This window comes from Gymnoscopelus braueri, assembly GCF_963280865.1.
Source record: "Gymnoscopelus braueri genome assembly, chromosome: 11".
Lineage (NCBI taxonomy): Eukaryota > Metazoa > Chordata > Actinopteri > Myctophiformes > Myctophidae > Gymnoscopelus > Gymnoscopelus braueri.
The window spans coordinates 51163875-51189633 of NC_137613.1; the positions used below are offsets into that span (position 1 = coordinate 51163875).

Consider the following 25759-nt stretch of genomic DNA (forward strand, 5'->3'; position numbering starts at 1 on the left):
CAATGGGAACGGTGGGGTGGGCGGAGGCTGCGGAGCTACTGCGCCGGTAGAGGAAAAAAAAGACGATTTAAAAAAAATATATATATATATAAAAATAGGGGAGCAGAGTTTTCCAGACCGGGCCATGGCCCCATTGGCCTCTATGACGGTACGCCCTTGCTTGAGGTCAGTGTTGCTCTGCGCTCACTGCTTGCCCCCTTTGCCTTGTGATGTCCCGAAGCCAAGGTCAGCACATATACTTGGGTCCTCATGTGACCCTACGCAATTGGGAAGGTAAGCAACGACGGGTAGGCTATCGTAGACATTAAAGTGCTTCACACACATGTAAATGTCAAAAACAGTGTTTTTTTGTTTTGTTTGCATTCTATCTCAGTTAAACTGAGATAGAATGCGAGAAACAAAACACACTGTTTGAATTAAAACCACTTTAACCACTCAAGCCCCAGGGCCCTCATACCAGATCCTCTATTTCCGTCTACACCAAATCTCTTCGCTTAAAATAGCAGATCTTCAAGCTCACAATGTGTCATGCTGTGATGTGTTGTGAGCTTGAACATCTGCTATTTTCTGCTACACTTCTGGAAAATCGAGGGGGGAAATGTCAACATTTCTATACAGCAGTGCATTGACATTAAAAGGAAAATGTACTTTGTAATATACTTTCAAAACCGAGTACTCCAGTACAGTGAGCAACTTTCACTTGTAGTTGAGTAATAATTGACCAGGAGTATACTTTGACTCAAGTAAATAAAAATCATCACGTGGATGCATCTGGGACGTATCATCAGTGTTGTAGCCTGGGGTCAACGGGTGTTTCGGTTCTCGCAACATACACCATTGCCCAGGTGACCCAGCCGGGGTTGATCAAGCCCCGACTTACGTCCCAGTAGCCACCCACGGACAGTCCTCTTCGGGAAAGACAGGGCCCCTCTGTCCGCTTCTCCGGAACTACTCTGCCGGGACCGGGGGAGGCTCTGGCACGTGGCGGGACTATAGGCTCTGTGGATGGCCTCCTGGCCGGGCCCCTCCTTCGTCTCACCAGGTCCAGGACCTGAGCGTTGCACCAGACTCCCCCGCTCCAAACATTTCACTTCGGTGTGATGGTGTCTTGGGCCGTGGGGGTACTGCAGGCTCCACTTGCGGCTTGCCTGAAAGGCCCTCCTAAAATAAGAGTCAGGTTACTCCTAAATGGCCTCACCGTTGGTTCCTCACGGAAGACGTAGGCTGGGGGGCGCTAACCCATACTGCTCCCGGGTGCAAGTCCTGGAGTTGAGTACTTTGTCCAACTCTGGTCCTTTCCTATATGGATTTAAAGCCCAGATCTTAACAATGAATAATCTTTTTTTCCCCAGTACAACAAAATAACTTGTCATTTTCATGATAATAAAGCATGTGTTTTTGAAAAAAATATATTTTCCCTTAATTGTGTCATTTGAATATAAACTATGCTGTTTAATAATAGTAATAAACATAATTAAAGTATTATTATTATTATCATAATGTTTACATGCTTTCAGAATGCATTGATATTAAAAAGAAAATGTACTTTGTAATTTGAACTTTTGAATACTTAAGTATTTACTTCATCATGTTATTTAAATGTTTAAAGTATCTAGAAATTCCATTCCTGAGTCCAGTGACACCTGTCTCTTCAGCAGCAGGCTACTCATTTCCTCTCATTGGCTCACTTGACTGTCACTCAACACACGCAAAATACCAAATTTTTCACTCAAAACAAAAATATATATATATTCACAAATGACACCCTCCAGGACCCCTGGGGGTCCCCGGACCCCACTTTGAGAACCACTCTGTTCTCTGCCTCTGAGTGATATATTGGTGTTACAATAATATGGAACATTTGACAGCCTTCGTGGCAAGTATAATGTATAAAACAATAAAGATTTAACCAAAATATCACTTACAGCACCTTCAAGATACTGATGACAGAATCACGTTTCATGTATGGTAAACATGAGATTTCAGTTCCAGTTTTTTTCTCAGTTCCCTGTTGGCTGGAAAAAATGCAGTAATGATTTGTGGTTTGTCTGAACTTGTCTTTTCAAGTAGCTTTTCACCATCACTGTGCAGTTGATGCTCATGAGACTAAAATACTGCTGACAACACTTTCAGTTTCATTTACAGTACACTTTTACGCATGGCTGATATTTCAGTTTAATAATTTTTCTCTTCTGGTGAAGTCTTTGTCATGACGTTTCTAGACACTTGGTGATCTTGATGGGATGTACTCACTTAAGTGAACGTGAACTTGATGGGATGTAGGCCACTCACTCATACCCTGTTTGCACATAGCCAAAATGCAGGGAGTATATAGTGGAAATGTATTATTGTTTATTATGTCCATTTTATTATTCATTTTTTATGTGAGACACTCTCAAACATACATTGTTTTGTACACTTAAGTTACATTTAATTAATTATTTTGTGTTATTACTTGGTTGATTATTTTGCCTCTTTTTTTTCTCCATGTAATACGATCTACTGGACAGCACATTTCAACAGATCAAATTGACAGCTTCTGTAACATAGAAAAATAATAAGATCTGCACATCAGTGTTGTGCTCATTCTCATGCTCCCATTCCACAATGGGAGCATGACACTGGTGTGCAGATGTGCGTGTCCTGTCATGTTTTTGACACATTTTTGACAACAGCCCTCCAGCCCTCACCTGCATACGGTCAGACCTTCTCCTCAGCATTCACTGACCACAGTTTGAAGAAGACACTTTTCTGGCTGACATCACTACAACACATTGAAACAGGTATCTATTCTTCTTTTTTTTAAATCTAGACAGTCTATATCAATGAATGCTATGGGTATATAGAGCTATTTAACAATAAAAATCCAATCTGCATGGTAGAGTATGTTAATACAATATAATGTATACAATTGGGGTGGTTATATTTTGTCTCCCTGCTCCCTGACATTTAGATCGTGTCAAAGGTCATGTCTCACCTAGACACAGGATCTGACACAAATTATGACCTGATGGTCAACTTAAGATAAAATGTATCCCCTGAGCAAGCAGGCAGGATATATTAGCTCAATGGTAAAACATTTCAGCACTTGCGCAGGAAACTGGGTTCAAATCCTGGGTAGAAGAGGAAAGTTACATAGTGCAGCTTTAATGTAAATATATCTCGCACATTGCCTTTAAATAAGGGTTGTATGTGTGAAATGTTTCATCAACTGCATTTAGGCCATTATCAATGGTTATGGAGTCTTACTGAGTCTTACTGATATATATATATATATTAGGGGTGCAACGATACGTTTTAACAACGATTCGATACGTATCACGATACTTGGTTGTCGATACGATACATGAACGATACAGGTTAATTTAGAACGATACGATACGTTTCGATTCAGGGATTTAGTCGATACGATACAGGAACGATACAGGACAGGTTAATTAGGACGATACGATTCGATTCAATGATTTAAAATCGATATAGTAACTATTTATTTACCCCAAAATCTGTGTGAAAAATAAATACCTGGATACTGGATATAAAGCCCTCTTTCTATTTTTTCTTCTTAAAAGTACTTAGTATTGATTAAAAGAATTCGATTCGATACGATTATTTGCATTGCAAAACGATTCGATACGATACAAAGTCAAACGAAACAATATATATATATATATATATATATACATAAAACAAGAAAATTTACCTTTGTTTTGTTATTTTAGGTTTTTATGACCACAACTGCTGTCTATCACAATAAAACCATGGATCTGTCTGGTGGAAACACCTCTTTCTGGGAGGACAATGAGGAGTACAGGGATGAACATGTTGAAGTCCACGAGAATGAACTCAAGAAATCCCCCAAGATCGTGTCCCTCGCCATTTTCAGCCTGGTCTTTGTGCTCGGCGTGTTGGGGAACGGAGTTGTCATCTGGGTGACGGGCTTCAAGATGAAGAAAACCATCAACACGGTTTGGTATCTCAACCTCGCTGTGGCCGACTTTCTCGTTACAGCGTTCCTGCCCCTGATCATCACACAAATAGCTATGGACAAACACTGGCCTTTTGGCAAATTCATGTGCAAACTGAACTATGCCATTCTACACATTAACATGTATGTCAGCATCTTCATTCTAATGGTCATCAGTGTTGACAGATGTGTATGTGTGGTATGGCCAGTGTGGGCCAAGAACCACCGCAGTGTCAGAAAGGCGTCTTGTGTGAGTCTGGTTGTCTGGGTTCTGGCCTTGGCTCTCAGCTCCCCTTACTTCATCTTTCGGGACACAGAGCCCTCCATCCGTGATGAGAACATTATCATGTGTTTCGACAACTATGTACTCACCGATGACTACAGTCCACCTGCAGTGGAGCAGTTGGGGACGTTTCAACTTGGGGCCATGATCATCACTCGCTTCCTCATGGGATTCGTGGTCCCTTTTACCGTCATCGTCTCCTGCTATTCTGTCATCATCTACCGGCTCAGGAGGAATCGCTCTCTGGTCAGCCACTCAGGTCGCCCCTTCAAAATCATAGCAGCTGTTATCACCGCTTTTTTCTATTGCTGGGTCCCCTTTCACATCATGGAACTTATTCTGTTGGTGTATGAAATGGTGACATATCACAGTGAAACGCTGGATAATGTGATCGACATTGGGTTACCCATAGCTGTCAGTGTGGCATTTATCAACAGCTGCCTGAACCCGCTGCTGTACGTGTTCATGGGTCAGGATTTCAAGGATGTCTTTCGCAAGTCTATCCTGAAAGTGATGGAGAAAACCTTCACTGAAGAGCTGCCTCAGAACAACACACAGATAGAGTTATGTTAACCCCGTTCAGAGATTCATAGGCCTACTAAGTTGCGTGACAGTGTCATGCTGATCTATAAGTTCACAACGGGTCGCAGCGCAATGCTTTGTGAGCTTGTAGATCTCCTTTTTTTTGGCTTTAGACTTGCGGTTAAAATGGCAACATGTATTAGAAATGCCATTCATATGATAAAATTGCCGTCCTAAAACATTGATGTCCTCACAAGTAATTTACTTGTGAGTGAAGTAATACAAACTTAGAATATTTAACAGAATATTAAACACAGTATTTGTACATATCTGCTGCTATGTGGACCTACCGAACTGTCAACACCTCACACCTTATGTCTAACCTCATATACTGTAGGCCTACTACCTGCTGTAGATTAATTTCATTTTTGCCTCTCTCTGACATGTTTTTCGTTGCTGTTTGATTAATAACGTTGTGATTCTGATTTATTTTAAGGCCAAATCCAATGCTTGGTAGACAATATGTTATATGGTTTCAAATCTCATTATGTTCATTTTGTTAAAGTCTGTGCTTTAATTTTTGAAGATAATGTTATTTAACTGTTTAAACTAAAGTATCTTTAATATTCTACATTTAATTTTACTACTTTATTGTATGTAATATGTAACTGAGCAGTATGGGTGGGAGGGATTGAGAGTTTTCTTTTCCTTATGTCTTATTTTTTGTTCGTTTTTCTTTTAATTTAGTTTCACATTTAAAAAAAAACGTACATTGTACAAATTGTATAACATTTTATAATCCGTTCTTAATAAAACATATTTGACAAAAAAAAAAAAAAAGTATCTAGAATATTCCATTCCTTGAGTCCAGTGACTGCTGCCTCTTCAGCAGCAGCAGGTTGAACCGATCCTCTCATTGGCTCACTCGACTGCTATTTCCTCCGAGGTGGAAAGACTGGTGATGTGAGGTTACTCGACTGCCACTCAAAGCACATCATGATGATTCATCATCCGATTGGACGAACCAAGCGTAGGCGGGTGTTGTAACCAGGAAGTGCCGGTTTAGTAGTGTGTGTGTGTAGTGTGACTGCTCTTCACGTTGTGTTGTCTCGTAGCTAACTTCAGTCTGTCCCTCGTTCTTTAGCTCTTTAATTAGTGAATAAGTGAATTATTCTCATTCCGTCATGGCTGAGGAAGACGAGAAGTATGACGGCATGCTGCTGGTTATGGCACAACAACACGAAGGAGGCGTCCAGGAGGTAAATACAGTGGATGGTTTGATATTAGCCACGATGCTAGCCTTTAATGCTAACGTTAGGGCTCATGTGACCAATATTATAAAAGTACGTCATTATATTCTATATGGACCAGGTTGGTCCAGACACTGTGTTAACTATGAGCACCTTGACTTTACAGCATGTCACGGTCACTTACATTACTGTGTGTGTGTGTGTGTGTGTGTGTGTGTGTGTGTGTGTGTGTGTGTGTGTGTGTGTGTGTGTGTGTGTGTGTGTGTGTGTACTCATATTTATATTTATAGCCTTCAAGCTACAGATGGGATATCAATGTGAAACTGACCTTAGACATACATAATGTTTGTTCAGGTGTTGATGTGATTGCTTGCTTCGTTTTTGTTCATGAAAAACACATCATGATGGGAGAATCAATGAAATAGATGGATAGATATCTGATTGCAGACAGATAGACAGACAATAGAGTGACAGACAGACAGACAATAGAGTGACAGACAAACAAGAGAGACAGACAGACAAGAGACAGACAGACAGACAATAAAGTGACAGACAGACACTAGTGTGACAGACAGACAAGAGAGACAGACAGACAGACAATAGAGTTACAGACAAGAGTGACAGGCAATAGAGAGACAGACAGACAGACAATAGAGTGACAGACAGACAGACAGACAGACAATATAGTGACAGACTGACAGACAGACAATAGTGTGACAGACAGACAAGAGAGACAGACAAACATTTTGGTCGTGTTCGGGGGAGGGAAGCCCGGGGGGAGTAGGGGGATCTTTAACACTGTACGTTTCTGGATACTCTGCGCCATCGCTGGCAGGTGACCCAGTAGGGTACAACACTAGCGGCAAGCAGTGGGAGTAATTAATTGGCTTAACAACTAAATTGGGGGAGAAAAAGGGGTACAAATAAAAGTCTCAAAGTGTACTCAATGATACTGTATAGGCGGCTTTCCATATACATGGACTTACCTAGCCCCACCCCACACCGACCACCACAGCAACGGTTTCCACTACAATGAAGTGGGTAGAGTGGTGTGTAAGTGGTACTAAACTGGTGCCTAAAAAGTACCCAGTCTTGGGTAGGTCTGAGCTGGGCTAAGCGGGGCTAAAGCTGTGACTGCTACTGATTGGTCGGCTCACAGCTGTGTCTGTCCACTCAGGTCTCTGTAAAATGTAAACACTACGGTAGCAGTGTTGCCATGTCCACTTATTATAAGCGACATTGGGCTTATTTTTCTGTAAAGTTGCTTGTAAATATTGGTAGTACTTTTACTCCACTACAATTATCTGAAAACGTATTAGTTACTAGTTACTAGTTACTTTTCAGATATAAATGATTACATTATAAAACATACATTAACCACTTAAGCCCTATTTTATACCTAGGCTATTTGAAAATAGCCGATCTACAAGCTCACAACGCATCGCATCATTGTAGATCTGCTATTTTCAAACATTTTAGTACTTACTTTTGGTACCTTAAGTACATTTTGATACCAATAGTTTTTGTACTTTTACTCAAGTAATTCCAGACTTTCACTTGTAGATGCTTCGGATTGATACTTTTACTTAAGTAAAACATTTGAGTACTTTTTCCACCACTGCTTGTTTCTAAAATGTAGTTGATTATTTGGGGCTTGTTTCCATATGTTGTTGAAACCAGTAGTTCTTAAACATTTTCATGTCAAGGACCCCCAAATTAATATGTATTTGTCAACATTATATATGTATATATATTTTTTAAATAGCAGATGCACACACTCACAATGCGTCGCATCGCTACGCGTTGTGAGTTTGTATATCTGCTATTTTCAAATAGCCGTAGATAGTTGCTTCTTTTGGGATTGTTTTCATAGACCTGATTGCTTATTTTTTTCTGCTAAACCTGGCAACAATGAATGTGCGACGATACACGCTAATAATGTTTTTTATGTAAGTGATGGCAACGTGTTTAGACACCACACAGGTCTTCCCAACAATAGCGAAGATTAAAGTCAGGGTGAACATGGCCAAATAATAACTTAAGAGCCAAACTAGCTCTGAGGAAGCACGCTAGCATTTAGGCTAACCCTGTAGCCTGAGGCTAAGTTGGTGTGTTAAAGAAAGGGGCGTTGATTTCCTTCGGGAGGGGAGGGGAGGGTGGGGATTTTGCGAGTGGGGACTTTTGTGCAATGGAAACGCAAGACATTTTGAAGCGGTGCGGTGCGGTTCTGGACTGTACTGGACAGTGTCGTGCTTAAGCTGTGATGGAAAAGCGGCTTATGAGAACATTGTGCCTTGTCAGTAATGGGTGAGAAGTTCTGAGAACAATTGTCGTCTGACTCTCTTACAACCATGTTTTCCTCTCTCAACAGCTAGTCAACACATTTTTCAGCTTCCTCCGGCGCAAAACCGATTTCTTCACAGGCGGGGATACCGGCGCCCCCGAGAAGGTGAGTGTCCTTTGCCGGACGGTCATGGTATCTGGACCTTCATGCAGTCAGATCACACTGCAGTGACGAGGGCTCGGGAATATATAATTGATATTTTGTCTATTGTGATATGAGACCGGATGTCGCCTGGGATTTTGCATATCATGATATGGCAAAGGTGTCGTCTTTTCCTGGTTTTAATCACATAACCTCTTAAACCCTATTTGGTTGACCGGAGTCCCTCAAGGTTTTTCAGTAGTGTCTTCTCTGTTTTCTACATTAAATATCTTCGCAGGAAATCGCTTTCTTTACATAAACATTCACAGAAAATAGCCGATCATTGTAAGCTTGTAGATCGGCTATTTACTGCGAATGTTTATGTAAAGTAAGCCTTGCCGAGCCATGTGGCCCACAGGGCAGGAGCCTCCTGTTTCTGTAGCATGAGGCAGCTTGATGTGCAAGTGCGCCCCCTGGACATGACACTAGTATGTTGCAGGGACTTAGCCCCAATCCAACCCTTGATGCTGAGTACCAAGCAGGGAGGCATTGGGTCCCATTTGTATAGTCTTAATTGGTATTATATAGTTATATGTATAATAATTATATAGATTACATTTTGTGCATATGGGCCAAGCAAGCAGCACTGCCCAACATTGCTCAGTCCTTTCCTCTTCTCTCTCTCAGCTGGTGAAAGAATCCTTCGCCCACCACAGCAAGATGGCGCTGAAAGACCACAAAGTCAAACAGGTATTATATTGTATATTTAATTCATTATTGATGGTGGTTCTTTTGCCTGTGACGTCTTCAGTCCAGTGTTAATTTTGTCGACTAAAACTATGGCGAAACATGTTCTTCGACTACCTTTTTTCACTGACAATAACTAAATAAAAACTAAGATGACTAAAAACTATGATTAAATATACTGACAATTTTGGCAACACATAAAAACTAGACAAAAATGTTATATGCTTGGTTGCGTGTAGGTGTCACTCTGCTAAGTATAAATCCTACATTACGATGTCATCACGGCCAGCCAAAATACATTTATGTCGACTAAATCAACTGTAGATTTAGTTGACTAAAATCTTATATTTAGTCTAAAACTAGAAACATTTCAGATGACTCAAACTAAATGGTATTTTATTCAAAAGACTGACCAAAACTAAATCAAACGTTGCTGACAAATTTAACACTGATCTTATCTTAGGACAGACAGGAGAGGGAGAGGAAGGAGAAGGCCGAAAGAGCTGCTAAGATCGCGGAGGAAGAGGAGAAGAAGAAGAAGAAAAACGAAGATGGCCCCCAGATCCGAGAGCTGACCGACGAGGAAGCGGAGAAACTTCAGTCTGAAATCGACCAGGTAAATGAGTGGGTGCGTTTCAGAGGCGCTCTGGTGTCGCAGGAGTGAAGTGGAAGTAATCATTTTAACCTTCTAGACCACGGTTTCCCAAACACTGGGTCGGGACCCATGGTTGGGTCGCCGACCAATTTCTATGGGTCTCAAGTAAATACCTCCTTTATACGTTTAAATTATTTATTTTCTTTTTCAGAATAGTTTTAAAAAATCGTAACGAAGAATTATAGGAATTTACCAAAAGAAATCGAAACAAATTCAATAAATTAAAACATTTAACTTTCATAGTGAAAATAGCAGATCTACAAGCTCACGACGAGGCACATCACAACGTGATGTGAATTTGCAGATCGGCTATTTTCACTATTTTTCAAATAGCGCATAAGTGGTTAATTCATGTGTTTGTGTAAGTTTGGGTCCCTGGGAGACACCAAATTTTGGGTGTCGAGCTGAAAAATTGGGGAACCACTGCCCTAGACTATGCGGTGGTGCAGTGGACAGGTGTTCACCACCCCTGAGTCTAGGGGGGTTCACACTTTAACCCATTAACTGATTCACTGCCAATCGCGTAGATCTACGTGAACAACTGGCACTGGCTAAAAAATTATGAAAATACCTCTGGCAGTTAATGGGTTAAGAGCGGGAAAGCACTATATGTTGTTATACCTTTAAAACTGGGAAAGCATCCGTGTCATTTTAGATATTGCTATATAGTATTGTTTTTTTAAATAGAAGATTTTCTGGAAACTTAGGTTAGGATTTAACCTAAGTTAGTTCGTTTTTATATTCGGCCTCTGGTTTAAATGGGTTAAAAAGGTTATTGAAACTAAAGTGAAATTCTAAACAAAATTCAAAACTCATGTTGACTGTACGTTTCAGAAAAATCAACAAAAAGAGAAAAAGGAGGAGGTGAAGACGAATGACAGCGTGCCGGAGAAGGAGAAGGAGAAGGAAAAGGAGGACAAAGCAGAGAAGGGGGTGAGATCATTGTGGATGATGTGAAATGTAGAGATGTACCGATACTATTTCTTCCTTCCCAATACCCATTCCTATACCCATAACTTGCGTACTGGTTGATTGATACAAACCGATCCGATACCAGTGTGTAATTTAAAATAATTTAGCACAGTGGTTCCCAAATTGGGGTCCAGGGACACTTGAGGTTCCTTGACGGGGTTCCAAATGGCCCTCTTCAGGTCTGTAACTCTGAGAGTGTGCAAATGGAACCAAATGGACCCTTACATTTGGTTCCATTTGTACACTCTTAGAGTTATCGGGGTCCTTGAAATAAAAAAATCAATTTAATCACTAATCTAGCAATACATAAAAATGTCATTAATAATTGTTAAAGTGCAGCTACAAGTTAGTAGCTTAGTAATGTGAATTGTACAGTAAGAGTATAAAACAGTCGTGCAACATCGTCTGAAGCATGAATTACGTGGTATCGGATTGGCATAGACTGGCATACTCACCGATACCAGCATTTTAGGCAGTATTGGCAGCTTTTGTGATACGGAACAACACAAGTGAAATGTGACGTAATATATCATCATCTAGCACACACACATTATGTGCTTGGTTAAAGGTGCTGTAAGTCAGTGGGTTTTTCACATCAAGGACATCAAATCAGGGCGCCGATATTGTGCATGTTGGCTCACTGGAAACACTCAAATTGGGGTCCAGGGTCCCTCATGGTTCCCTGAGGGGGTTCCATATGGACCCTTACGGTGTGAGTGAGAGTGTACAAATTGAACCAAATGGACCCGTAAGGGTCTAATTCTCAATCTCGATCATTCAGTTATAAGTCGTTTAATTAGTTCTAAATATCAGTTTTGATATGTTTTCGGTTAGTTGCCCAGCCATTGTAGACCGTGTCGCGTTTTGACGTCTTTTCCATTTGTTCACTTTGGTCCAGTCGGAATCGGAGGGAGAGGAAGATGAGAAGGACAAAAACAAGATGAAGCCTAACGGTGGCAACGGAGCTGACCTGGCCAACTATAAGTGGACACAGAGCCTGTCTGAAGTTGATGTAAGTATAAAAAAGAAAAAGAAAGATCAAATTATTATTATTTATATCACCCATTCTCAACCTTGGCTGTGAGGATATTGCAAATGGCCCCCCAAATAATTGGCTAAACACCAAGATTTTGATGATAACATAACATTAATATTAAAAAGTACAAACGAAAGATATGGTATTTGTCTTTTTTTTTTTCATTGTGATACCGAAAAATAGGAACAAAGTATACTATGTTAGTTTCATTGATCCATATCGGAAGGAACACAATCGATTGATTGATCATTAAAATAAACATGTTTTTTGACATAGACGCTGTGCTGCGTTGTGAGCTTGTAGATCGGCTATTTTTGACCAATCGTGATATTGATATGAAGTCATATCGCCCAGGCCCCCACATCAAACTATTACTACTATAATAAGCTCCGTCCCAGTGTTAATTTTGACAACTTTGATTAAATTTTTGTCATAGTCTTGAATAAAATTCCATTTTGTTTTTAGTCATTTGAAATGTTTTAGTCTAGTTTTAGTGGACTAAATATAATACGATTTTAGTCAACTAAATCTACAGTTGAATTAGTCGACTAAAATGGATTTTGGCGGGCCATGATGGAGTCGTAATGCCTAATTTATACTTAGCTGTGTGCCGAAAATAGCCGTTCTACAAGCTGACAACGCGTTGTCAGCTTGTAGATCGGCTATTTTTTGAGCGAGTCCACTAGTCAATCCCTTTTTTGTCTAATTTTGATTTGTTTGACGAGTTATCATAGCCATCATGCATTATAGCCTCATTTCTATTTAGTTTTTATTCGTTTTCACCAGTGAAAAAAGGTAGTCGACGAACATTTTTTGTCCGAGTTTTAGTCGCCGAAATGAACACTGCTCCCCCCCCCCCCCCCACACACACACACAGCTGGTGGTGCCGTTCGACGTGAAGTTCCGCATCAAAGGGAAGGACGTGGTGGTGGACATCCAGCGGAAGGTGCTGAAGATCGGCCTGAAGGGCCATCCTCCCATCATCGACGCGGAGCTCTACAGCGAGGTGAAGGTGGAGGAGAGCTCCTGGCTCATCGAGGACGGCAAGATGGTCACCGTTCACCTGGAGAAGGTAGGTGGGCCGGGGGGTAATTAACTGATCAACCCATTTAGACTGGGAAAGAATCTGTCATTTTTAGATTTCTTTGGCTATTCAAAAATAGCAGATATACAAGCCTGTAGTGCGGCACCGAGTGCCGCGCTACGAGCTTGTAGATCTGCTATATTTGAAAAATTGTGAAAAGTTTTGAAAATCTTTTGACTATATATACATTTTTTTAAGTGAACTTTTTAACTCAAATCTTTGCCTCTGGGGATTCTACGAATGTCTTCTAAATCCTTATAGTTTTTTTAAAAGATTTATGTTGCTATAATATCAGTGGTTCTCAAACCACTGATATTATAAGGACCACCAAATGATATTTGGCCCGAGGACCCCCATCTCAGAATATTTTGTTCGCTTTAAGAATATATATATATAAAGATTTGCTAACATTTTCACAATAAAAAAAAATATAGCTAAAAATAGCAGATATACAAGCTCATAGCATGGCACTCGGTGCCGCGCTATGAGCTTGTATATCTGCTATTTTTGAATAGCCAAAGAAATCTTAAAATGACACAGATGCGCTCCAGGTCTTAATGGATTAAGACCTGAAGCCGATTCTACAAATGCCTTCTAAATCAGTGGTTCTCAAACATTTAATTCAAAGTTCATTGTTTTTCGTCCATTTCAGATCAATAAGATGGAGTGGTGGAACAAGCTGGTGACCACAGATCCAGAGCTGAACACCAAGAAGATCTGCCCTGAGAACTCCAAGGTATAAACGATGAAGTTAGCTGCGTTAGACCATAGACTGTAAAAGAAATATGGACATAGGGCGCCGTCACGTGACCCATTGGTTTCTACAGACCGTTTTGAAGCCACTTCTTCAGCGAAAAGCAACCGAAAACGCACGCTATTTGCTGGAAGGTCAGCGAGGGCGGGTCTTCACTCAGAGCCAGTAGACGCCCCCTAGAAGCATACCCTACTTCATCATCAATTTACAAATTAATGGGACCATCATTTCCAAAACCTCATATCATGGTAATTGAAAGAAGACTTTAAACTAGCGACTGAAAGCATAAAGTATTGATATATTGATATATATTAGCCCCCGTTTGAAAAGATACGCCAGGGACAGCTATAGCAGTGATTCTCAACCATTCCTCCCAGTTTGATATGCATTAGGCCCACGGACCCCCATTTGATACCATTTTGATCTCTGGGACCCCCCAATCTGCATTGTAGTATCATCAGTGTTCATTTAACTCTTGAGAGCGCACACATGTTCCATTTGGGTCCTGTCTAATCTTTAGCTGTGGATAGTAAATTAACTATACTTAAATACATTTTGTGTGTTGCGCAGTGTTAAATTTGACAGCACATTTTTATTTAGTTTTAGTCATAGTCTTTTGAATAAAATTATTTATTTTAGTCATCTGAAATGTCTCAGTTTTAATCTTGTTTCTGTTGTCTATGTATATTAAGATTTTAGTCAAATGTATGTTGGTGGGCCTTGATGGCCTCATAATGACTGATTTTTAAATAGCCGATTTACAAGTAGATTGTAGATTGGCTATTTTCAGAAGCATACAATGTCTTGTCTTAGTCCTACTGGATCTCTTGTCCACTTTTCATTTTAGTGTAGTCTTTATTCTTTTCATGTCATGTTCAATAAATATAGTTTTCATTTAGTTTTTGTCAGTGGAAGTCGACGAACATTTTTCGTCATAGTTTTAGTCGACAAAATGAACACTGGTGTGTTGCGCTTCTCACAGCTGTCAGACCTGGACGGAGAGACGCGAGGCATGGTGGAGAAGATGATGTACGACCAGAGGCAGAAATCCATGGGCCTGCCCACCTCCGAAGAGCAGAAGAAACAAGACATTCTTAAAAAGTACGTTCCCATTGTTGCGTTCTATTCAATTATTCAGACTGCTGCCATTCGTCTCCAATGCTTAAATGTATGCTCCGTTGTCCGCTCCGGGGTTGCACGCCAAAAATAGCAGATCTACGAGCTCACAATACTTTGCGTTGCATGTTGTGAGCTTTAGATTGTTGTAGATTTTCTGTTTATTAAAGAACACTTATTGTATCAAAAAAGAATATCACATACCCTACCTTTAAATATGTCAGTCATTTCTTTGTATATACAATATGTATATGTAGGTTATTTGTCATATCTACCCTGTGCCACTTCAAATCCTAAAAGCCAAACAAATGTAATGTTTTTTATTCATATGTTCCAGTTCTCAACGACAAAAACACATCTTTAATCAAAATAATTTGTGTGACAATTTAATCGTCATGTAAAATGCCATAATCGTGACAGCCCAGTTGACGGTGAACACTGGTCTTATCTGAAGCCCTGTTTTCCCACGTTAGATTCATTTTATTGCCACTTAGATGCCCTGGTTAGGTAGATTACACGTGGAAAAACCTACACTCGGAAGCTCCACTACAATGAAAACTGATGATAAACATTAAGTGCATAGTGCAAAGGGCTGTGAACAATATAAGAATCTTTTGTCCGTACAAGATCTTTACCTAAAAACTAAACGCACTACTGTTTTCTGTTGTGTTTCTGTAGGTTCATGTCTCAGCATCCAGAGATGGATTTCTCTAAAGCCAAATTCAGCTGAGAGCTGCCTGCACTCGTCCTTCCTCCATCCCTCCCTTGCCCTTCTTCCCTCTCTCCATCTCATCCTAGAGCCAACCTTTTTTTTCATTTCAAGGACCTCACTGCCGCTAGAGGGCGCTATCCCCCTGGGTCACTGAGTTATTTTGTTTTTATTGACATTCCCATAGTCATCTTACATCATGTCATATAATAACGGTGATCCAAAAATAAACAAATCAGCCCTGCAATTTTACACAGATGGATATAAAGCATCAACTGACGGTGAAAAAGTACTAATTTATCCAAAGATAAATAGAACACGTGAAGTCCCTGCTTCATCTCTCTCTCAGCTATAAGGGGTCCTTGGCCTGAAAAACGTTGAACAAAGCATATTCATATTATAATCAATCATTTGTTGGCAAAACTGTTGATTTAGAGTTTGGTTTCGGTGTGCTCGGGTATGTATATTAAACTAAGGGGTCCTTGAAATGAAAAAGGTGTGAATCGCTCTCTCTCTCTCTCTCTGTCTCTCTCTCTCTGTCTCTCTCTCTCTCTCTCTCTCTCTCTCTCTCTCTCATATACATATCTTTTTGGTCACACTGACATTTCACTTAGAAATTCTGTTTGTAGACCTCAAGGTTTGAAATCCATGTTCTAATGTTTTTTTTTCTTTTCTCGTTTTAACATATTTTATTACTGTATTTGCCACGTTGGACCTTTGCGTGTCATGTGTCTTTGGATTTTTGTTTTGTAAAAATAAATGGAATATGGAAGCTACTAATGTGTTTTGCGTGACTTTCTTGAGGATCTTGTCCTGTTATATCGACTGACTACACTTAGGGATGGGATCTTTTAGGATTTTAATGATACCGGTTCCTCCGGATAACGATTCCCTCTTAACGGTCTGATTCCTTAACTATTTCAAATGTAACTCTGAGAGTTATGATGGTCTTTGAAATTCCAACCCTAACGGATCTCCGGATCCCAAACCTAACGGTACTGCATTTGTGTATTAATTGTCAAGTTGTTGCAGGTGATTTTCAGGAAATGGGGGGAAAAAATAACCTGTGTTCCAATGTAGTTATTTGATCACAAGCTCTTGTTAATACTTTGCATTGGTTCAATATTTATCAAATCTAGACACAATTCACAAATAGTGAAAATAGCCGAGCTGCACGCTCACATCGCATGGCGACGCGTTGAGCTTGTAGCTCTGCTATTTTAGTTTCTTTAGCGTGACACTCTTGTACGACAAAGTAGGGCACTAATTTCTGAAAAACATTTAAAGAAAATTGACAAGATTTCTGCCACAAAGTGACACGCTGTGAGCTTGTACATCGGCTACAGCTGCTACCCCCATCTGAAATGTTTTAGAATTTTGAATAGTCTTTGCTTTTTTTTTCAAATGTCTTCTCTTCTGGGGGCCCCTGTCACCAAATATTTTCAGATGGGGGTCCTTGACACGAAAAAGTTTTGAGATATTTATGAAATATACAACAAAGCATATTCATATTTGAAAGCCAAGCATCATTTTGGCAGTGGTGTAAAGTAACTTAAGTACAGTTACTCATGTACTCTACTTAAATACTTGTTGTTTAGGTACTTTCACTTGGAAAAAGGTTTTGCCTTGTTTCTATTGACGTTTAAAAGAAAGGTTCTTTTCAAACATCCCTGAATGACCAAAACAATTGTTGTAATGTAGTTTTATTTCAACCCACAAGGGGGCAGTGTTCTACTTAGAATGTCATCAGTTGAGTGCTCCCTTTGAAAGTCTAGTTTACTGTATACTGTAGTTACTATTATGACATCATAGGATCTCAATATCTTAACTGGAGTTATTAGGAGAAAAAAACACGGTTTTGAGATTCATCTAACAGCTTATCAATTATTATTACCGTACTTTTTTTATTTCAATGTTGACCATTTGTTAATGGTCAAGGCTCCCCATGTTTGGGGCATTTGCCTTTCCTGTAACCATCCCAAAGTAAGTCACATTCAGCTTGGGTCCAGAACCTTTCTACCGCAATATAACAATTTGATTATTTAAATTATTTATTATTTATTATTATTTAACCACGTAAATAATACTTTGTTGACCAGAGTCCCCCAGGGGTATATACCGTACCCCATTCCTTTCATTCATTTCATTCATCAATTCATTGGTCTCTACCTGTTACTATATGCTGCTTTTTTCTTTTCTTAATTGTTTATATAACTGCCTCATACCATTGCCATTCTCATGGATATGTGTAATACCTGACTTACTTGTATATGGATATATTTTCGCTCTTGATATGAGTGTGCAGGTTATTCTTTTTCTTCATGATCACCTCAAATAGGTAATGTGCGTATTTTATTAGCTTTTACATTTTCACTCTACTCATCAGTAGTGTTAGTTTTGATGGACAAGTTAGACATAGTTTTTTGAATAGAATTCCATTTACTTTAGTCACATTTTAGTCATCTGAAATGTTTTAGTTTGTCTAGTTTTACTCAACTAAATCTACAGTTGATTTAGTCGACTAAAATGTATTTTGGAAGGCTGTGATAGCGTCGTAATGCCTTATTTTTAGCTGTGTGCCAAAAAATAGCAGATCTACAAGCTCACAACGTGCCTGTGAGCTTATAGATCGGCTATTTTCGGGGCGTGACACCCATACGCAAGCAAGCATAAAATCACTTGTCTTTGTTTTGCTGGATCTCAGTCTCTTGTCCTCCCTGACGTTTTAGTCTAGTTTTTATTTGTTGACGAAATTGTCAGTATTTTTATTGTCATAGTTTTAGTAATCATAGCTTAGTTTTTATTTAGTTTTCTTCGGCGAAAAAATATGGTCAACGAAAGAAATAAATTGTCATAGTTTTAGTCGACAAATTAACACTGAATATTTTAATATCTGACCTTTTTATATCTTTGTTTTTTCTTGTTCTTTCTTTCTATCTCTATTCTTCTAATCTTCCCTGAAAACTTAACATTTCTCCCACTTCATTTACATCTGTACACCAAACTCTTGGTAAATATAGGAGAAAAAAAACAGATCTACAAGTGTTGTTTTTCCCCTGAATGTTCGCCTCCAGAATAGTCCAAAGAGCTGTGTTTGTGCACATCCAGCGTTTGCTGATGAAAGACAAAATAAGTTAACGGTAAAGACAAAAAGACTTCCACACACAGCTGTTGCCCCCCGAAAAACGTTTACTGTGCAATATTCAGGTACAGTAGCCTACACAACGTTTTGGCCTTACAACCTGGCCTTCATCAGCCCCTAGAACAAGGTTTCTCAAAGTGCCATGATGAAAGTCCAGGGGTGCCGCAGAATACTTTGATAATATTTGGAATTCATCTATCGATGAGTGAGAACTTTCTTAAGCTAAATGAGGATAAAACAGAAGTTCTCATAATTGGCTCCAGTGAGCAGAGAGAATCAATAACAAGTAGACTTGGTAACCTGGCTGTAGAAAGTAACACCACAGTAAAGAACCTGGGGGTTATTATCGATTCTGAATTGAATTTTAATACACACATTAATCATGTCACCAAGATTGCTTTCTTTCATCTTAGAAATATTGCGCGAATTAGAGACTATCTGTCGTTAGACGATGCAAAAACGCTGATCCACGCTTTTGTTTTCTCTCGGCTTGATTACTGCAACGCACTCTACTCTGGCCTGCCAAAGAAAACAACTGACAGATTACAACTTGTTCAAAATGCGGCAGCCAGAATTTTAACTAAAACTAGGATGAGAGAACATATCACTCCAGTTCTAGCTTCACTACACTGGCTCCCGGTTGTTTTTAGGATTGATTTTAAAATTCTTTTAATAGTTTATAAAGCTCTAAATGGTCTGGCACCTTCCTACCTCTCTGACTGCCTAGAGAGATATGTTCCAAACCGGGCCCTCAGGTCTTCAAGTGCTGACCTGCTCGAGGTGACAATGACATATAAAAAATACGGTGAAGCAGCATTCTGCTTTTACGGACCGACAGTGTGGAATAAACTCCCATTACACTTAAGACAGGCAGCCTCTGTCGATAGCTTTAAAGCACAGCTCAAGACCTATTACTTCACTCTTGCTTTTAGCTGATTCTTTGGTTGATTTTTAATTCCTCACTGTATTGCCTATTTTAATGTTGTTTTATGCCTTTGCTTTTATTTTATTTTATTTTATTTTTGTTTGCTTTATTGTTAAATTGGTTCTAACTGTAATTGTATTCTTGCTCTGTAAAGCACTTTGAGCTGCATTTCATGTCATGAAAGGTGCTATACAGATAAAGCTTATTATTATTATTATTATATCACAGTCGTAAAAACAGACCTGAGTGGCACTGTACTTGGTGTGTTCTTTTTCGATCCACACCAAATCTCTTTGATTTAGCAGATCTACAAGCTCAGAACGTGACCCCAGAATACGGATACTGGGGGTTCAAGTGGTTTGGGAGGAAGACTTCCATATTTGCATACCGTAATATGACATACATGTAAGGTTTGATTGATTGAATGCTTTTATTAGTCAGAAATGTATACAGCACGTGGTACAGAAAACATTATTTACAGGGGTGACCTGAGCCACAAAAACGTTTGAAAACCACTGCCCTAGACTAGTGACACTAGGGTCCAAGTGGTAAAAAAAAATCTAAGCCACCTATAGGTGCAAACATCGGACGTCTATTGGCAGCTCATTGGGAACGCACTAGGAATAATCATCATGCTTTTACCAATGAGGGGAAAGACACGCTTTCTCACACGCATACAGCACTACTGCACATCGTGCGTCTCTGCTAAGTGTTACTACACTGAGGACTCAGTTTGTTTTGCTCCACGGTGCGATCGTCCACAGCTCGACTTGACTTGAGTCTGTCAGGCGGGTGAGAAGGCCTGTCACTGCCTTGGTGGCTGTAAGGTGACATGCATTAGCTGATGCCGGCTAGCAGAGTCCTCCTGGTGTGTGAAATTGCTCATGTGTAGCTTAAAAAACGACTTCGGAAGTTTGTATATATCTGGGGTTTGGATAGTGGGCTGCCTCTGCTATACAGACACAGTGTGGCCTATACACACTTTTCTATGTGCAGGGTTGATATTATTAAAGGTTTTGTACGTGTTTTTTTTATGGTTAAGACAAAAAGTTAAAGCTCTTTATTGTGCTTCTATTGTAATCATTGCTATAGAGCAGTGGTTCTCAACCTTTTCAGGCCGCGACCCCCCAAAATAATCATAATTGAAATGGGGACCCCCACCCTGACAAGCACTTGGAATTGTAGCCATTACATTTAGTTCTACTCGGTTCCACAGATACATTTTGTTAAAATAGACGATCTACAAGCTCACAACGCCTCGCAACGCAAGGCGTTGTGAGCTTGTATCAGCTATTTTCAAAATGTTTGCCTCACAAATGTCTTAAAAGTCCTTAAATTGTCGTTTTAATGTCATCAGGGTACCAAAATAGCCTCAAATAGTTTCAATAGCCTCAAAAAAAATCTTGAAAGTCTTTAAATTGTCACTTTACTGTCATCAGGGTACCCAAAAAAAAAGATGAATAAAAATGGTGGTCCATGGCATATAATGCATATGAAACTGGTAGTCCTTGAAAATATTAAGGTTGAAAATCAATGATAGCGCAAATGACAAAAGTTGACGGCAGAGTTATGGTAACAGTATAGCATGAAGAGTTACAGCACAGTTTTTCAGCCTGAGGAGCCACTTTACTGTCACCTGCTGTGGTGACGTTCCCAGGGTCCCATGGGGACCGTCACTGTACCTTGAACCAAACCGCAGCCTCTCTCTCTTGCTCCCTACTGTTCTGATGATCCCAGGCACCCATAAAAAAAGCTTTTATACCAAGTCACTGTAAAATCCCAGGGGGGAGAAAAGTGCTTCTATTTGTTTCAAAAATGCTTTATACCAAGCTATACCCTTACCTACATGTATGTTGTTACTGTCGGGCAGAAACCTCGTATCTCCATATTCTAACCTTTTGTGTTTTTTTCGTGAACGAATGCCCTACTTCACCATACTATAGCGTCACACGAAAGCATCGTTTTGGGCTTGTAGATCTGCTACTTTCGCAATTTTTACTGAAAGGTAAAAAAAGGGCATTATGCGGTTTCCACTCGATCGAGGCGATATACTGTTTCTAACAGCAAATTAACACTTCTTTGTGGGTTTCGTAAGCCAAGTTGCAATATGACAGCTCTGTTTACACATTTCTGTATTCCCCTTTTAATTGTACATACATTCATTCGCTTTAATTGTTTTCATTCGACACGTTGCTTTGGCCAATGTAAACGTATGTTTTCTCATGCCAATAAAAAAGCTCCTTTGAATTGAACTTTATTGAATTTAATTGATCCAGGGACCGTACCTCCAGCCAAGGACCAGCCTCTCTGGCTCCCAGGGCAACAATAGCTCAGACGCTGATTCCAACCAAGCTCTTTTGTCAGGGGCCACATGGGGCCCCCCAGTTAAAACAGCTCAGCTCACTCAGGGGGTCTACCCCCCCCCCCCCTCCCCCCCTTTCCTTGACAGGAGCACAGCCTCCATGCAACCTGCCCAGCTCCCTGCCCCGAGAAAAACCCACTTCCATCGGGCAGCCTAGCCTGGCAGACGAAATCCGTCTTTTTGACCTATCTAGACTGGAATCAGATTGAAGTCTGAAACAAGCAAACAACAAACAAATAATTGAGGATTTGAACCACATAACTAGGTGGTTTGGAAAAGATTCAAATCTGATTTATAAAAGATTTGCCTCAGTCATGGACACAAACCTGATTTATGCTTTTACATAATGACGGCGTCACCTGCCAAAAATAGCAGATCTACGAGCTCACAATGTGTCGCCACGTTGCGAGCTTGTATATCTTCCATTGTCGCTAAGCGACGTTGTATGTCAGCGAGTATTGCGTACGGTAAGCGTTATTCACGTCTATGTCGTTACGTTGTTACAACAGGCAAACCAAACCTGAACATTTGCACAAACGTGAAATTTGTCCTCTGCATTTACCCAGCCTAACTATTAGGAGCAGTGGATTCTATAAATACATTTACTCATCGTAAATATTTGGTGCAGAGGGAGTCATAAATACAAAGCAGCTAGGGGTTAAGTGTCTTGCTCAGGGGCACTTTGACACGTACACTAGGCCTGGAGAGGTGAACCGGGGACCCTCTGATTACTAGACAGCCTCTACCCATTCACTTGCAGATAACAGTGTGGACAGTCAGCAGTGTTCATTTTGTTGACTACAACTATGACGAAACATTTTTGTCAACTACCTTTTTTTCACTGACGGAAATGAAAACTAAGCTTTGATGACCAAAAGTATTACTAAATATCATTTTTGTCGACAAATCGAAAACGACACTACAATGTCTGGGAGGGACTAGTGGAGAAGAGATCCAGTAGAACTAAGACAAGCCTTTATGCTTGGTTGCGTGCGGGTTTTGCACTCCCAAAATAGCTGATCTACAAGCTCACCTATTTTCGGCAGTATAATGAGGCATTACGATGCCATCACAGCCCGCCAAAATGTCTTCAAGTCGACTAAATCAAATGTAGATTTAGTCAACAAAAATCTTCAAAACTACACTAAAACATTTCAGATGACTAAAGTATGACTAAAACTAAATAGAATTGTATTCAAAAGACTATGACGAAAACGACCACAATGTGCTGTCAGAATCAACACTGACTCAGTCAGTCCTAGTGTGGACAGTCAGATAACAGTGTGGACAGTCAGTCAGTCAGTCAGTCCTAAAGATCAGATTCGAGAAACACATCAGTGTGAAAAAAGCCTTAATATTCCCAGTCAACCGGCGTTTTAGCGCACATCACTGCGTCTGACATGACGAATGCACGTAACTCTCAATATCCTCACCGCCCCCATGCAGGCGAATTAACATTCACATCAAATCGCTTAGATGTGCCGACATTAAAAAGGTGCCACAGCAAAGAGAAAGGTGTCTACATTAAATTGGTGCTATATCAAAGAGAAAGGTGCTTACATTAAAAAGGTGCTATGGTAAAGAGAAAGGTGTTTATATTAAATAGGTGCTATAGCAAAGAGAAAAGGTGTTTACCCTGACCATTTTCAATTCTTTATACTTCCACTCCACTACAATGAATTTTTTAACAGCTTTAGTTACAAGTTACTTCGCATATTTAAATGATTACAAAACATAACCACTTAGGCAGTACCCAAGTATATTTTGATGCCAATACTTTTGTGCTTTTTGAATATTTCTTCTGTACTTTTTTAAATACAGGACTTTTACATGCAACAGAGTATCTGATTTCTACATTGTAGTATTGCTACTCTTACTTAACAGCACTTCTTCCACCACTTCATGCTCTGCTAAAGTGTTACCACAGTGAGGACTATAGTTTGTTTTGCTCCGCGGTGCGATCGCCCACAGCTAAACTTGACCCGGGTCTGTCAGGCTGTGTGTGTAAAGGTGTTTACATTAATTAGGTGCTACAGCAAAGAGAAAAGGTGTTTATCCAGACAGACTGCATGCAGGGGGACATCCTACAGAGATATGTTTGACATGTTTGAGGTATAAGGTGTTTGCGAGGCCTCATGCTGGGACCCTGATGGGACTACAGATATATGGATACAGTACAGAGGCAGAGGTTGTTGATTGATCGTTCACTCCGCATTGAGTAGTTCCACTTCCTGTCACCTCAGAGAGTTCAAAGTGGGAGGACGCGGAATGGGAGCTGGACGGCAGGGCCCAGGTGTGTGTGTGTGTGTGTGTGTGTGTGTGTGTGTGTGTGTGTGTGTGTGTGTGTGTGTGTGTGTGTGTGTGTGTGTGTGTGTGTGTGTGTGTGTGTGTGTGTGTGTGTGTGTGTGTGTACTACGTATACAGCGTAACACGGTAGAACACACCACTGCGCACACGTCTCATTCATGCACAAAGCTGTTTGTACCGGAAGTGTTTTGAAAAGTGAAGTTTGAGAGAAAATACTGTGTTTTGTAAGTAATGAAGACAGACTGAATACCAAACACTTGAGAGCTGTGTTGGAGATTATAAACTGTTTTTTGATATAGTTTTGCTGTCGTTAATTGTGAACCGCTGTTTATTTCAATCCATCAATTTCTCTTTGGGATTCTACATTCACCTTGAAGGAATGCGACACAAATACCAATTCTCCATGAATTCAAAGCTCCACGTGCTGAGTGATGGAAAACTAATTCTATTTTGGGGGTGAAATATTTATTTGATCTAAAGAACTTTAAACATATCAGACATCATCTGCCGCTTTCTGACGCCGCAAAGTTACTTTGTACACTTGTATTGTTTCCCTCGTCTTTCTTACTGCATGACAAGTTAATGGTCCCAGGCTAGAGTGACTACCCTAAAGTTAGTGCACACACACACACACACACTGTGCAAACAAACGCTGACAACTCTAAAGCAGAGGTTTCTCAAGCTATGGGTAGGGACCTCGAGCGAGGTCGTGGGAAGGTAATGGTGGGGTCGCAAATTGGCAACTGAAAAATCATTCCCATTGGAGTCTGCTTAATTTGTTTTTTAAAAAAGGATGGATTTTCTTTTCCTTTTATTCGTTTTTTATGTTTTATTACGGGTCTGGTGACAGATAGCTGTATGTATACAAAACACTTTTCTGTAGCTTTTAAACTTTTAAAAACAACATTAGCAGGAATCGCACTGTTGTAAATGTATTTTCTAATAAATATTCTTAGTCAAGGCTGTGTGCAGTGCAATGTGTGCTTTTGTTGTTTTTGTTTTCAAAACTAGCAGATCTACAAGCTATAAACCATTTCCGCTATTTGTCGTACGACAAAGTATATTGGGCTTAAATGGTTTTAATGAACAGTGGACGGCCTGTCACCATGGCATGTTGTGTGTAAGGATCCTCTCAGGAACCAGGGTCGATTTGTTTCTGCTATTTTCTGAACTAAATAAAACAGTGTTTTCTAAGCACTGGTGTAAAAATGCCCTGTCTGCCAAAGGTCATGTCAAAGGTCAGGGGGTAGCTCACACACACAGAGGACCACCACACATACACACTGTGTTGCTAAGGGGAGTGGAAGAGACAACAACATCACATACTGTATATTACATCTGAGCTGGAGTAATGTACAGTGTGGCTGGTGCAATATTCCTTCCATGAGACAGGAGGGAACACAGAGTGCAGCTGACACTGCAAATTTGTACACAGAGAGAGAGAGAGAGAGAGAGAGAGAGAGAGAGAGAGTGACTACAAAGTTGCAATGTTGCACAGCTCTGTTT

The 25759-nt window shown here is 40.1% G+C and overlaps 2 protein-coding genes across 2 annotated transcripts; both read left to right on the top strand.

Moving 5' to 3' along the window:
- Window positions 1-3758: 3758 nt before the first annotated feature.
- Window positions 3759-4820, top strand: LOC308095709 (chemerin-like receptor 1; the record flags this gene model as incomplete). Its single annotated transcript, XM_080442748.1, has 1 exon — window positions 3759-4820. One exon carries the CDS (start codon window positions 3759-3761, stop codon window positions 4818-4820), a length of 1062 nt encoding a protein of 353 aa, XP_080298874.1.
- A 1023-nt stretch (window positions 4821-5843) lies between these two features.
- nudc (nudC nuclear distribution protein) lies at window positions 5844-16293 on the top strand. Its single transcript, XM_080442242.1, has 10 exons — window positions 5844-6028; window positions 8391-8468; window positions 9132-9194; window positions 9655-9807; window positions 10681-10779; window positions 11717-11830; window positions 12732-12926; window positions 13591-13674; window positions 14675-14793; window positions 15487-16293. Exons 1-10 carry the CDS (start codon window positions 5954-5956, stop codon window positions 15536-15538), a joined length of 1032 nt encoding a protein of 343 aa, XP_080298368.1. The 5' UTR covers window positions 5844-5953; the 3' UTR covers window positions 15539-16293.
- The last annotated feature ends 9466 nt before the right edge of the window (window positions 16294-25759 follow it).